This window comes from Scyliorhinus torazame, chromosome 13, assembly GCF_047496885.1.
Source record: "Scyliorhinus torazame isolate Kashiwa2021f chromosome 13, sScyTor2.1, whole genome shotgun sequence".
NCBI classification, from domain to species: Eukaryota; Metazoa; Chordata; class Chondrichthyes; order Carcharhiniformes; family Scyliorhinidae; genus Scyliorhinus; species Scyliorhinus torazame.
Window position 1 is genome coordinate 172440671 of NC_092719.1, and position 14126 is coordinate 172454796.

The window sequence follows — 14126 nt, forward strand, 5'->3', positions numbered from 1 at the left end:
GCCCTTGTAACAGATTTCATTATATCACTTGAACAGGTTAAGAGGGGGGGAAAAACTAAGCACACCGTTATATTTGAGCTGAAAAAAGGCAGTTATTTGTTAACACTTTTAAGATGATACATTTATATTGTAAAATGAGATTGAGTTGGGCAGCACGGTGATGCAGTGGGTAGCACTGCGCCGAGGTCCCAGGTTCGATCCCGGCCATGGGTCACTGTCCGTGTGGAGTTTGCACATTCTCCTCGTGTCTGCGTGGGTTTCGCCCCCACAACCCAAAGATGTGCAGGCTAGGTGGATTGGCCACGCTAAATTGCCCCTTGATTGGAAAAAATTAATTTGGTACTCTAAATTTAATTTTTTTTTTTATGAGATTGAGTACAAGTTAGGAATTAATTTTGTTTCCAGGCTGGGACTGGAGTCAGTTTGCAGAGTTAGGGGTTAGAGGTAACAACGCGGGGAGTTGGAGTCCCAAGGTTTAAGGTGCAACCACTACATTAATGAGCACAGGAAATAGGGGAAGGAAACGACCAGAAAAGCAACCCAGCAGTGAAAAATGGGTCAGGCCGATCAGCCCAAGCACTAGGTTCAGGAGCAGCCACCGCTCTGCTGAAGTAAGGAAACCAGGTGGGTGAGGTGGATAGGTTGACAGTCAAAATACAGAAGCCGCAAAATAGGGCAGCAGAAGAGGGGCTTTCCCATTGTAGAAATGTTAATTTGTGTCATAAAAAGTATTGACGTAAAAATCTTTTTTTTAAAAAGCGTACCCAATTGGGTTGCAAATGGGGAATGCAGACAAACGTGTAGCTAAAGTAGAGCTAGGCAAATAACTGGATTAGTGTGTGCAGTGCCTCAACTGGGTAGATGGTGTAATTAGTGTGATAACTTTGCACTCGCAATTTCAATACAAATATGGATGTAGGAATTTATGATGGAAAAAGTTGATAAGTCAGTGCAAGATTGTAAGGCTTTTTAATTGATATATGATTCCACTGTGATAAAACTGTTCCAATCATTTGTATTTGTAGCAAGTATGTTGCGACTGAGATCTGTGATAGGGATTTCCTCTGTGCAAAGTGCAGAGAAATTGTAAATGGGGAAACTTGATGTTCGAAAGAACTTTCCCATGGATGTAATGCTAGGAACTTCTTTCATTTGTAAATGCACAGTGCTAAATGATTATATCCCAAGCCTGTTGTATAATTAGCACAGAATTCTCCAAACTTCAAGTAGTCTCCCAAACACCTCCATAAAGTTGCTACCCCCTACGATTCATTGTAATAATAAAATCTAATAATCTTTATTGTCATAAGTAGGTTTACATTGCAATGAAGTTACTGTGAAAAGCCCCTAGTCGCCACATTCCATTGCCTGTTCTGGTACACAGAGGGAGAATTCAGAATGTCCAAATTACCTAATAGCACGTCTTTCGGGACTAGTGAGAGGAAACCGGAGCACCCGGAGAAAACCCACGCAGACACGGGGAGAACGTGCCCATTCCGCACAGACAGTGACCCAGCCGGGAATCGAACCTGGGACCCTGGCGCTGTGAAGCCACAGTGCTAATCACTGTGCTACCGTGCTGCCCACTGTTGTTGTTTTATTGTTTTTTGGATAAAGTCTCTGCAATTGCACATGAGATTACCTTTCATCTTCTGTTTATGTAGTGGATGATTGGTGTGCTCTGTCCATTGTGAAGGTCTGCTGCAACTCACGAGTCATCCATATTTTCCATAATATGCTGAAAGTGTGTGGTTGGACCGGGTGTTTATGATCAGGTCCTGATACTTGACTTCATTGATGTTCGGTGAAAATGCCATGGTTTTGAGCTTTGGTAATTAACGAGAAGGAGTTTCTTTACGTAAGGCACCATTTTGAGTACTTCTGGAAATCTTTAGTAGATATAAGTACGCTAGAAAGAGGTTGTATTTTCTGCTCAATGTGACTTCTCTTCTAAAAGATGGTAGTAAGATGAATGAGAGGTCAGGTAGCCAGACGTTCTGTGTGCCTTCAACACTTCTGTAATGACTGTCACAGGAATCTTCAGCTGTACGTCAACACGATTTGTATGTGTACTTTCTGTCCATGCTTGTGTGCAACATTTAGCTACTGAGACAACAAACATTAAAATGGTTGTTTTGGAGGGCTTGACATCTCAAGCTGGACTCCGCTAACTTGTGGACTGTTGAGCCTAGTCTTTAAATTGACCACAGTTTTCATCAGATTCTGACAATATATGAGACCACAAGGGCATTTGGGAAGTTCTCATGCCCGGGTTCAGTACCACAGGTAGGAGCTTGCGTGCCAGGTGCTCAAATAAAGAGTAGGGACGAGCATTTTATGAGGATTCGGACACGGCCATAGCTTTGTAATAAATAGACTCCAGTATTTTCACATTTTCTGCAATTGTGGTTTCTGCTTGGCAAGACCTCTCGATTGGATGATCGGCACTGATCCATGTTCCCTTGACAGGGTTCACGGGATATCACCAGTGTAAATATTAAAAATGAGTCCTGTGGAAACCTGTTATTCAGTAGTCACAGACAGCTAACCTTATGTGCAATGTGCATGGACGTGTGGTGGGTGAGCATAGCTGCTGGTGGGTGCAATGTTGGCTAGTGATATTGATGTTTCCAGCAGTGGACCATATCTTCCTGCTGCGTAATATTTATGCCAATATTTTAACACATAAGACAAGATAGTTAAGAAGCGCCAGGTCTGCTACGATCATTAGCTATTTCCAGCATTATTGTATAGATTTAATTTCAACGTATGTCAACTATCAGTTTGATTGGAATTGATCATTTGTGTTTCTTTGTCTCTTCAGTAAACTGTATAACAGTTGAGAATTTAAAATGCACCAAAGAATCTCTTTGTTAAAGCTCTTAGCAGGGAGGCCATGATAGTTTTTTGACACTGCCCAAAATGTTTGCTTTGTAATGATTTTAATAGGGATTATTGAAATACTCTCGGTTTCGATGGTGAGGCCAGCTCATCAGTTCTGTGAAAGTGGCCAGTTATCATCCTCCACACCTTGATGTATGCAAAGTAGCTTCTGAAACATTAACGTTGTGTACTGAAATACAGTAGAAGACCAAAAGTTCTATTGTGCGAATAGGGTTGAGGAGAAAAAGTATTGATCAATCCTTTGCTGTGTTTATGAAAAAAGTGTTATGTGTACTTTGTTATGGGCCAGGGTTTAGAGAACCCCAAAGTGTGTACTGGAGTTCACCTGACCCACAACTTTTAATGGATTGTGGTATGGGGAGCACACGGCCCACTCTACAGGTGTGGCACAGCAGAAATGGAAAAGTATTTTTTAAAGCAAAATAATGTTTATTCTTTGAACTCAAGTTAACCTTTTTAAAACATACAGTGAACATCTTAGCAACCATTAATTCAAATATAACCCCCAAAGAATACAACACTAAGTAATCCTTAATAACTTCCCTTATTTAATATTCCCTGTTTTAATAATCTTTTTATTAAAACAGTAAAAAATATGTACAAGGCCAAAATGCACAAACACTAATTTTGTGTTGGAAAAACAGGGTACACTCCCCTCAGTACCAATACGGGGAGGGGGGGGGGTGGATACTCTGATTATTAAAACAGTTCACAACACATTTCTACAAAAAACAAATGGTACAAGCACTACACTTTGCACTGGAGAGACCAGATACCCTCGCCTCTGTACCAACAGAAGGGAAAGAAAGGGGGGTGGTGGTTAAATTGCCCCCTAATTGAAAAAAAAGATTTTCAGTTGGCTTGATAGAATAGAATCACAGAGTTGATTAAATTCTCTTGGGAGGGCTAATTTTCTTTAAAAGCAATCCTCAGGGAGATACAATGTGGACCAAGCCCTATTTTCTCAATATTCCAAACATCCAGTGCCACAGAAGGTTTATGGCACAGAAGGAAGCTGTTCTTTTCTTAAAAATTTAGAGTACTCAATTAAATTTTTGCAATTAAGGGGCAATTTAGCGTGGCCAATCTACCTAGCCTGCACATCTTTGGGTTGTGGGGGCAAAACCCACGCAAACACGGTGAGAATGTGAAAACTCCACACGGACAGTGACCCAGCACCGAGATCGAACCTGGGACCTCGGCGCCATGAGGCTGCAGTGCTAACCACTGCACCACCGTACTGACCAGAAGGAAGCTGTTCTACCCATTGTGAATGCTGGCTGGGGAAGAATTATCCAGCCTAAACCCACTTTCCAGCTCTTGCTTTGTAATCCTGCAGGTTAAGGCACTTCAAGTGCATATCTAAGTATTTTGTAAATGTGATGAGGGTTTCTGGCTCTATCACCCTTTCACACAGTGAGTTGCAGAACCCCAACACCCTCTGGGTGAAAGGACTTTTCAAATTATGCTGTGGGAGCCAGATTAAAACAAGTTAATGAAGTATCCCAACCTCTCCAAGGCACAATACTTGCATAGCTCGCTACTCGCAACTTACATGGCAACAGGTGCAGACATGGCAGGTTGGGATGCATTTCCCTGTTTATGGAGTTTCAACCCCCCCCCCCCCCCCCCCCCCCCCCCCACCTCTTTCCATTGCAGTGCGGAGGATGGGTTAATCTCAAAGCTGATGAAATGCCCATCAGGGCAAACGTTGGAAGACTAGGCTTCGGGCTGCACCTCAACTCACCCTAGTACTGTTAACAATGGAGGGACGAAAAGGAAAGAAAACCCCCCCAAAGATAGAGATAACCAAACGTTTGCTTTATCTTGTCCTCAATTGTTACTCTCCTGAAATCAAAAATGCGTGCCATGGTCTTGTTCACACAGGTACACGCTGGTGTCTATACTTGAGCCTGAGCAGTGAGCAATAGAAGCAGGTTATCTAACAATTAACCAGTGTCATGATGAATCCCCTGATTTTTGCAGCCCACCATTACAGACATGATCTCACTTAGTTATGTGATTTTCTTGTTGCTTCCAAAAATAACATGAGGTCTTGTTTCTGTCATTTTCTGATCAGGGTAATAAGATGCAGCTATGAACAGGAGTGGTCGAGATTGTCATAATCGGCCTGCTCACCCCTGCAGTTTAATTGAAGTGAATGCAGATGCAACTGGACAAGTTGACATTTCTGTGAACTGAAATCAAGCTAGTTAGTTATCAATTCCCGCTCGTCTGGTGTAACTTTAAGTTGTAACTTAAAAGATTCTTCATGTTTTTGGTGGCTCTCATGCCAAATTGAGGGTGACGAGCCAAAGAATTCCGATGGAAAAAATATCCCCATAGTTTGGTCCAAAGTTTGTGTCTTTTCCTCTTGCCCTCACAGACACAAATAAATAGTAATGCCTGACAGGGATTACTAATACTGACCTTAAACAAGAAAGGTGGCCTAACCATGGCTTATAAGAGAAACAAGAGACAGTATTAGATCCAAGGAAGTGGTAATCAAATTGTCCAGAAAAAACAGCAGGAGGATTGGGAGCAGTTTAGAATACAGCAAACAAGGACAAAGGGAATGATTAAGAAAGGGACAATAGAGTATGAGCTTAAGCACGTGGGGAATATAACAACTAACTTTAAAAGCTTCTATAGGTATGTGAAGAGAAAAAGATTGGTGAACACAAATGTAGATCCCTTAGTCAGAAACAAGGGAATTATAATGGGGAACAAACAAATGACTGACCAACTAAATACATACTTTTCTTCTGTCTTCACAATGGAGGACACAAATAACGCACCGGAACTGTTGCAGAACACAGAGTTTAGTGAGGGGGAGGAACTGGAGTAGGAAAAGGGTGTTGAGGAAATTAATGGGATTGAAGGCTGGTAAATACCCATGACCTGATAATCTACATCCCAGAGTACATAAGGAAGTAGCCCGTGAAATAGTGGATACATTGAAGGTCATCTTTGAAGAATCTATAGCCTCTGGGACAGTTCCTACAGATTGGTGGGTTGCGAATGCTACCCCACTATTTCAAAAGGGAAGTAGAGAGAAAACAGGAAATTAAAGATCAGTCAGCCTGTCGTTGATAGTGGGGAAAATGCTAGAGTCCACTATAAAAGATTTAATAGCAGAGCACTTGGAAAACAGTGGAAGGACCAGACAGAGTCAGCATGGATTTATGAAATGGAAATCATGCTTGACAAATCTACTGGAATTCTTTGAGGATGTAACTAGTAGAGTTGATGAGGGGGAGCAAGGGAATGTGGTTTATTTCTGAAGGCTTTTGACAAGGTTCCACAGAAGAGATTAGCGTTCAAAATTTAAGCACATGGGATTGGGGATAATGTTTTGTGGTAGATAGAAAACTAGTTGGCAGACAGGAAACAAAGAGTAGGAATAAACAGATCTGTTTGCCAGTGACAGGTAGTGTCTTTTGGGGAACCGCAGGGATCGTGCTAGGACCCTAGCTATTCACAATGTTCATTAATGATTTAGATGAGGGAACTAAATGCAATATCTCCAAATTTGCAGATGGCACAAAGCTGGGTGGAAGGGTGAGCTGCAAGGAGATTGCAGAGATGCTGCAGTGTGAGCTGGACGAGTTGAGTGAGTGGGCAAATGTATGGCAGATGCAGTATAATTTGGATAAATGTGCAGTTATCCACTTTGGTAGTAAAAACAGAAAGGCATATTATAATCTGAATGGTTATAGATTGGGAGAGGTGAATGTGCAAAGAAATCTAGGTGTCCTTGTACACCAGTCACTGGAAGTAAGCATGCAGGTGCAGCAGGCGGTGATGAAGGCATGAAGATGTTGGCCTTCACAGTGAGAGGATTCAAATACAGGATCAGGGATGTCTTGCTGCAGTTATACAGGACCTTGGTGAGACCACACCTGGAATATTGTGTGCTGTTTTGGTCTGCTTATCTGAGGAAGAATGTTCTTGCTATGGAGGGAATGCAGTGAAGGTTCACCAGACTGATTCCTGGGATGGCGGCAGTAACGTACGAGGAGAGATTGTGTCGATTAGGATTATATTCGCTGGAGTTTAGAAGAATGAGGGGGAAATCTCCTGGAAACGAATAATATTCTAACAGGACTAGACCGGGTAGATGCAGGAATGATATTCCCGATGGTGGGGGAGTCCAAAACGACGGGTCACAGTCTAAGGATATGGGGTAAACTATTTAAGATTGAGATTAGAAAGTTCTTCCCCCAGAGAGTAGTGAGCCTATGGAATTCTCTACCACAGAAAGCAGTTGAGGTATGTTTTGAAGAAGGCGTTAGATATAGCACTTGGGGCTAAAGGGATCATGTGTTGGTTATGGTGTGCAGGTTAAGTGGATTGGCTATGCTTAATTGCCCCTTAGTGTCAAAAGATGTGTAGAACAGGTTACAGGGCTGTGGGGTGGGGATGTGGATTGCTCTTTTGGAGAGTTGATGCAGACTCAATGGGCCTTCTGCATTGCAGGGATTCTATGATATGGGTGGAAAGCCGCAACAGGTTACTGAGTTGCATGATTAGCCGTGATCATAATGAATGGTGGCGCAGATACGATGGGCCGAATGGTCAACTCCTGCTCCTATATTCTTTGTTTCTATGTTTCTCCAAGAACTAATTTGTCAGTTTTGCAGAAGCTGACACCTTGTTATCTCTGAAGATCCTCTGTGGGCTAAAAGACCTAATCCAATGGGAATTATACCATCTACATTTCATAATCCATGCCTGGCCAAGCAGAGCGGATTCATCTGTTGGGCAAAAGGGCCCAGCAACCTCTCTTCAAGACTTAATGGTGAAACATTAACAATCTCATGGACCCAGATAAAGGGATACACACCCTTTGTCAAAGCCAAAATGGAAAATGGAGGGGTGAAGTCATGTCATATGCCGCCCCCCTCCAGTTGGTGGAACCGCCACTTGCTACTTAGAAACCTCAGTCTGACATTTTTCCATCTACCAAGCAGCAGTTCAGAAAAGGGCACTTGTCCAGCTTTGAATGCCTGGTCACATCAATGCTGTTTTCTACGGAACGTCTGTACTATCGCCTAAAAGACTGATTCGTCTCTGCATGCCTATCTCATTGTGAAAGTCATCCCTCCTGGAAAAGTGAATTATCCAGCATTGGTTTTTAACCTGCCACCCTTTGTGAAGGAATACAAGAGTGGAGTTTGATTCCGGTCTCACGTGAAACAGTAATTCTTTTCCCTTTGGTCTTTGCCCTGTAAATCTTGGTTTCAATGTGTGCAAATAAACTAACCCTCTGAGTTCATCTTATCTCAGGTTTGCTGTGGATTTATCAATAGGAAATTGGAATCATACCAAAACTGAAGGGTGGGAAGCATGCCACGGATTGGCCATGCTAAATTGTCCTTGGGTTAGATGGGGTTGCTGGGTTATGGGGATAGGGTGGAGGTGTGGGCTTAAGTAGGGTGCTCTTCCAAGGGCCGTTGCAGACTCGATGGGCCGAATGGCCTCCTTCTGCACTGTAAATTCTGTGATTCTATCCCTACACCTCCACCCTATCCCGGTAACCCACCTACCTTTTTTTTGATACATTAAGGGCAATTTAGCATAGCCAATCCACCTAACCTGCACATATTTGGACTGTGGGAGGAAACCGGAGCACCCAGAGGAAACCCATGCAGACACCTGGAGAACGTGCAGACTCCGCACAGACAGTGACCCAAGTCGGGAATCGAACCTGGGACCCTGGCACTGTGAAGCAACAGTGCTAACCACTGTACTACCGTCCTGCCCATGTGGTTAACTCTTAATTGTCCCTTGAAATGGCCTAGCAAGTCACTCAGTTCATAGGCAATTAGGGATGGGCAACAAATGTTGGCCTTGTCAGTGATGCCCACATGAAAGAATGAAAAATAAGATCCATGGGGAACTTCACAGATAATGGTGTGGGGGTGGAAAAGAGAACCCATGGCTGAAGATTGACTACAATCGGATAAGTGTGAAACCAAGCAGAGGCAATAGCACGGAGCTGAATAAAGCAGAAAATACTGTAGATTGAAAGGCTGTAGATTGTGTCATGATATTCAGGTGAACATCATAGCACGTACATACATACATAATGATGGACAGATCAACGGACCAATCAACACACACAACACGACAGCCAATCACAGACAAGAGCATACACAGTACAAATCAGGGAACACACACTTCCTGGGCACTGGAGCAGGAGACGGCTCAGGGCACAGACCTCATTGCCAGCCACTCAGACATTCACCATGTGCTGAGTACCAGAGTTTACTATGTTAATAGTTGATTGAAATAAAACTGCGTTGTACCATTCGCAACCGTGCTGGTTCGTCTGTGTATCAGAGTACCCAACACTTCAGATTGTGTAGGAATAATACATCATAGTCACAGAGGGTGTCAAATGTGACTTTGATGTGGAACAATTTGATGCTTTGTTCGAGGTGGAATCGTGATTCAGAGAGGGGATTGTGGGAACAGTGGGCACAGATTTGAGAGGACTGAAGGATGAGGAGAAAGCAGAGGGTGTGGAGATGGGATAAACAATACAATTTGGTTATTTTTCTCCTCATTCCTAGCCTGTAGCCGTTCATGCCTCGCCACTCGACGTACCTGAAACTTGATCATGACTGTTAGGCGTCACAGTGAAATTCACAATCTGACCTCACTCAGATCAGGGGGCGGCAACCAGGATTTGGTTCCCTCCTGGGCGAAGCTACCCGCAGGTGATTGTGGCGCCCCGATTGCTGGCCCTGGGAGTGCGGGTAGCTCAAAATAAACCTGTTGACAAGCTTCTCAATTTAGGCTGAAGAGGGTGGCCCGGGAGCGTGGCCCGCAGTAAGCGGTGCTGATTCAAACCAATGGTTTCACACCGTAGGCTCCATGTTTTGAATTGCTGTATTTGGATTGGGAGTAGGAGGAAACCACAGAGATTTCCTCACGCTCCCCTTTACGTTTCCTAGTCACCGGGGTGGCGTGGAACTGGGAGCTGCTTAACATTCAGTGCTGGAGAGGGAACATTGCGTATACCTCTGATTTTGTGTAAAAATAGACAAAATGTAATAGCCCCGGCAATGAGGGTAACAAAACCAGCAATTACAGCGTTTTGTATCGAGGCTCACTACATTCTGAAAATAACAAATCAGGGAACCCCCTTTTTGCCGTACAGATCAAACTTCAGCCAGTTCTGGGGAGGGGAGGGGAGGGGGGTGAGAAAGTGCAAAAGAAGCAGAATTTCGGTAACCCAAGCGTAGAGTTTGCGTCTTCACTCTCCGTCCAAGCTGTTTTTTGTGCGGTTCAGCGATTTGCTCCATTCCGTCGATCCGATTCCACAGTGAGTGGCCGCTTGCCTGTGGGCGGGTTGTTCGCTCTGACTCACTGGCGCTCCTGCCCGCTCTGACTGGCGCTCCCACTCTCCGGCTGCTGTCAGCGGCAGCCTGTCTCCCCTGCTGCTTACTTCCAGTCGGGCGGGTCATGCGGGCAGGCGCGGAGGGGGAGGAGAGCAGAGAGCACCGACTTCTGCAGCGCCCGGCAGCACCGTGGCTGCAAGGCACAGCCTGACTTTCGAGTTCCGCACTATACTGTCCTCAGAGGTGAACTCCAAGATATCGTCACCTGCCACCATGGTGGCCAAGGATTACCCATATTGTATTGCAGCCAAGAGGACAAATTGTGCCTTGGAAGTGCAGACTGTGAGCTCCAGCATTAAAGAAACCGAGGTACCGTATTGTGTTTGTCTGCATGCGATAGCAGTTGCTTTGTGCTGACCAACTTTTAAGATGGTTAAGTAAATTGTTAAGCTTCCGAATACGAGACGCAGCATTGAAAAGGAATTGTACGGATTCCCTCTTTCTATTGTAAACTGTCTTGTTACTTCAGAAACACGTTTCTTCAGTCAAACCCGTCACTTATAAAACTACTCAACTTGGCATAATTTTGCAATTGTTTATTTTAAAATAAATCCTCAATGTTGAAGGGATGGCAAATAGATTTAGTATTCCTTTCACAACGACAGCCCTTTTAAGCTGCCAGACGCTTTCTTTTTTTTCCCATCATTTGGACCCCTCACTAACTCGCTGTAGTAAATGGACCAGCTCTATTGTTAAGAATGAAAAATGCCCCCCCCCCGGTCTTTTGAAGTCTCCGATCCAGACAACAGCTGATGTGAAATACTCTCTGATTTCCAAAGTCTGCCAATTCCATCCTGGCTGCTTTACTGAGCGGTTTGTGCTTTGTTGATACAGTAATGTGCAACCCCTTTGAGGATTAGGCCTGGCAGAGGGGGAGGGAGAGCTGTCTAGCCCAACTGGACTCGGGAAAAGTATAGGAATTTTATTGTGTGAACCTTTACAGTGTAGTTTCCATATGGGTGTGTGCTTTTTTTAAAATACTGAAGCAGAATATAACTGCTTATATTCCTCAACTGTAACAAACCTCAAGACTCCATCCTTGTATTTACAGATTAAATGGATCTCAAATATATTTGTTTTAAACTACTTGCAGTGCACAATTTGTCCTTGGTTGCTTTTGTCCATGCAACATCTCCGATTGGTCCTCAATGGGGATTGACACTTTAAATGGGGAATGTACTGATATAGGGTGGTATCTTCTGATTGGAATTTCCAACCAATGGCATTGATTTACTTGTCTGTTTCATTGAACAGCGACTCACTGAGCTATGAGTGAATTTATGCTGATTTAAGTCAGGCTATCAGTGAAAAGGTATCACTGTAGTTTATAATAAAAAGACCAGTTTGATAAATCTGATTACAGATGTTAGAAAATGGGTGTTTGCTAACCTGTTGCATGTGTGTTTTAAGTTTTGTCAGTTCTAGATGGAATAGCATTCATAGAATTTACAATGCAGAAGGAGGCCATTTAGCCCATCGAATCTGCACCGGCCCTTGGAAAGAGCAACCTACCTAAGCCCACGCATCCACTCTATCCCCATAACCCCCCAACCCAGTGACCCCACCTAACCTTTTTGGGCACTAAGGGCATTTTAGCATGGCCAATCCACCTAACCTGCACATCTTTGGACTGTGGGAGGAAACCGGAGCACCCGGAGGGAACCCACGCAGACACTGGGAGAACGTGCAAACTCCATACAGTTAGTGACCCAAGCCGGGCATCGAACCTGGGACCCTGGAGCTGTGAAGCGACTGTGCTACCATGGAGAAACCTGATTTAGTACAATTTTATTTTATGGTAAACTGAATTGTCTCATTCAGCCAGTCAAATTTTAGCCTACAGATACAAATTGAAATTACGTCTATCGCTTTACCTGAGAATCTCTTAGACCTACAATATCATCCCCAAATAACTAAAAAGCTGCCTTCTCAAATCTTTCTAATTAAAATTGTCACTACTTGCCTTTTAAGCAACTTTGTAGCTCTCTATTCTTGTTAAATCAATTCCTCTGTCTTCACATGGTCTTCCTAGTAGTGTTGACGTTTTGGCACTATTTTGTCAATTACAGAATAATTCATGTGCTTCCAAAACAGCCGCGTCCTGTCAAAGTTGATGGTTAAAAGTGAAGATACAGATAGCTGCAAGTCTGTCTTTGTATTGACTTTTGATTCAGGTCACTATGAATCACAGTGTATTTTTTTACACTTTGCTGTTAGAAGAAATTGCAACAAAATGAGCTTCATGAGCAGTTCATAACCACACAACCGTCGCTAAGGCATTCACTGCTGATTCAAACCCCCATCTGTGTTTTTCGATGAGGAAGGAGTTATAATACTGTCTAGAATTTTATGCTCTGAATAAACAAGACTATGATGCCTTCTAGCTTCAGCATGTTGCAACAGCAACAGTGCTCACTGTGGTTATGACTTCTATCTGTTTAGGTACATTCAAGTCTTCAACTAGTCTCTTTGGCTTTAGTTATTAAAAGTTAAATTTGATTGACCTTCTCATCTTCCCATTAAGACAGGATGTCAATTTTGGGACAAGTTTAGTTATCGGTTTTTAAATTGTAATTAATTTGCATTGGCACAGCAGCCACTTGTGGGTGGATGGGGGTGGTGTGTGTGGAGAAAGGGTAATTTATAATAAAATGTGGAAAATGTGCAGTCTAAAAATTAATTCAGATGGAATTTACAGTTGAAACATTTCAAGACCATTTTTCAGTGGTGCTTTCTACATCAGAAATACATTTTGCTGTAAAAATATTTTGTGCTTGACGGGTCTTTTCCAAGATTAATTATTTTTCAGAAAACAAGAACTGAAACAAACAGTACAGAATAGAAATGGATACCTGCCTCACTCCTATTCTCATGACAGGAGCAGTGTTGTAAAAGGATTTCATTTCATTTTAGAGTTAATATTATATGTTACAAGAAGGTTAAGTAACAATGGCTAAAAACGCATTTTGGTTTGGTTTGTTTAAATGTATTCTTTGTTGCCCAGGTTACCTAAGGTTCTCAATATGCTAAAAATGTGGGATTTAGAAAGTGACTCAATGGGGAGGGAATTGTGGTGGTGGCACACCTGTATCTCAAACTGTAGCTCATTTAGCCTCGGGTATTATCATGGGTCAGCAGACTTTGGCTGCTTTTTATTCTCAGGCTTTCCTTGCTTTGGATACATCAGTACTCATGTTATTTTCTGGGGAGATAGTTCTCAGATTTTTAACAATAAAGATGTACTTCTGATTCCAGTGTTATTAATTAATTTCAGTATAAAACTATACAATATTTATCACGTTGCTGATTTAAAAAATGAATATTCCCTCTTCCTCACTTGCTTGTACTGAACATATGTTCTGTAGGCAGCAGGATTTTCCTCTCCCCAGCTCAAGGCCACAGGAAATAATTGTAAGGCCCAAGTGCTGTCCCAGGTGTGAAATGCCAGAAACCCATACGCAAGTCATCACTTTTTCATTCCGAAAGTCAACTTGTCAGCATTTTACAAGATATATTCGTGTTTATTTTTAGTGGCCTTGGGGGTTGTTAATATGAACCATTCAGATCAGTCAGCAGGCACAACTGGAGGTTTTCAAAACAATCAGATCAATTAGGAGCAGAACTGAAGCCTGTTAAAACTATTTTCTTCCCACTGTTGATTGTACACAAATTTGAGGTAGGAAAATTTGAGTTGATGGCTCTTGAGAAACAGAGTTACAGATAGAGTTTGCATATAATCAAGCTGCTAAATTGCAGCTTCTAAAAACTTTTCATTTGTCTCATACTTTCTGGCTAATTTCCTACATGCAGAAT

General features: G+C 42.8%; 1 protein-coding gene and 1 long non-coding RNA gene across 4 annotated transcripts in view; one reads left to right on the top strand and one right to left on the bottom strand.

Moving 5' to 3' along the window:
• The window catches only part of LOC140388379 (uncharacterized), a 62893-nt gene extending 52969 nt beyond the window's left edge, over positions 1-9924 (bottom strand). The window contains exon 1 of the long non-coding RNA XR_011934165.1: positions 9517-9924. This is a non-coding gene — a long non-coding RNA (uncharacterized lncRNA). The remainder of the gene's footprint in view (positions 1-9516) is intronic.
• Positions 1-14126, top strand: part of arhgef3 (Rho guanine nucleotide exchange factor (GEF) 3) — a 520666-nt gene that overhangs the window by 438813 nt on the left and 67727 nt on the right. The window contains exon 1 of one of the 3 annotated variants that reach the window (XM_072472449.1): positions 10161-10622. The exons of the other annotated variants lie outside the window; for them this stretch is intronic. Coding sequence (XP_072328550.1) covers positions 10527-10622 — 96 coding nt within the window. The 5' untranslated portion in view covers positions 10161-10526. Of the gene's footprint in view, positions 1-10160; positions 10623-14126 lie in introns of those variants that run through there. 3 annotated transcript variants of the gene reach the window in all.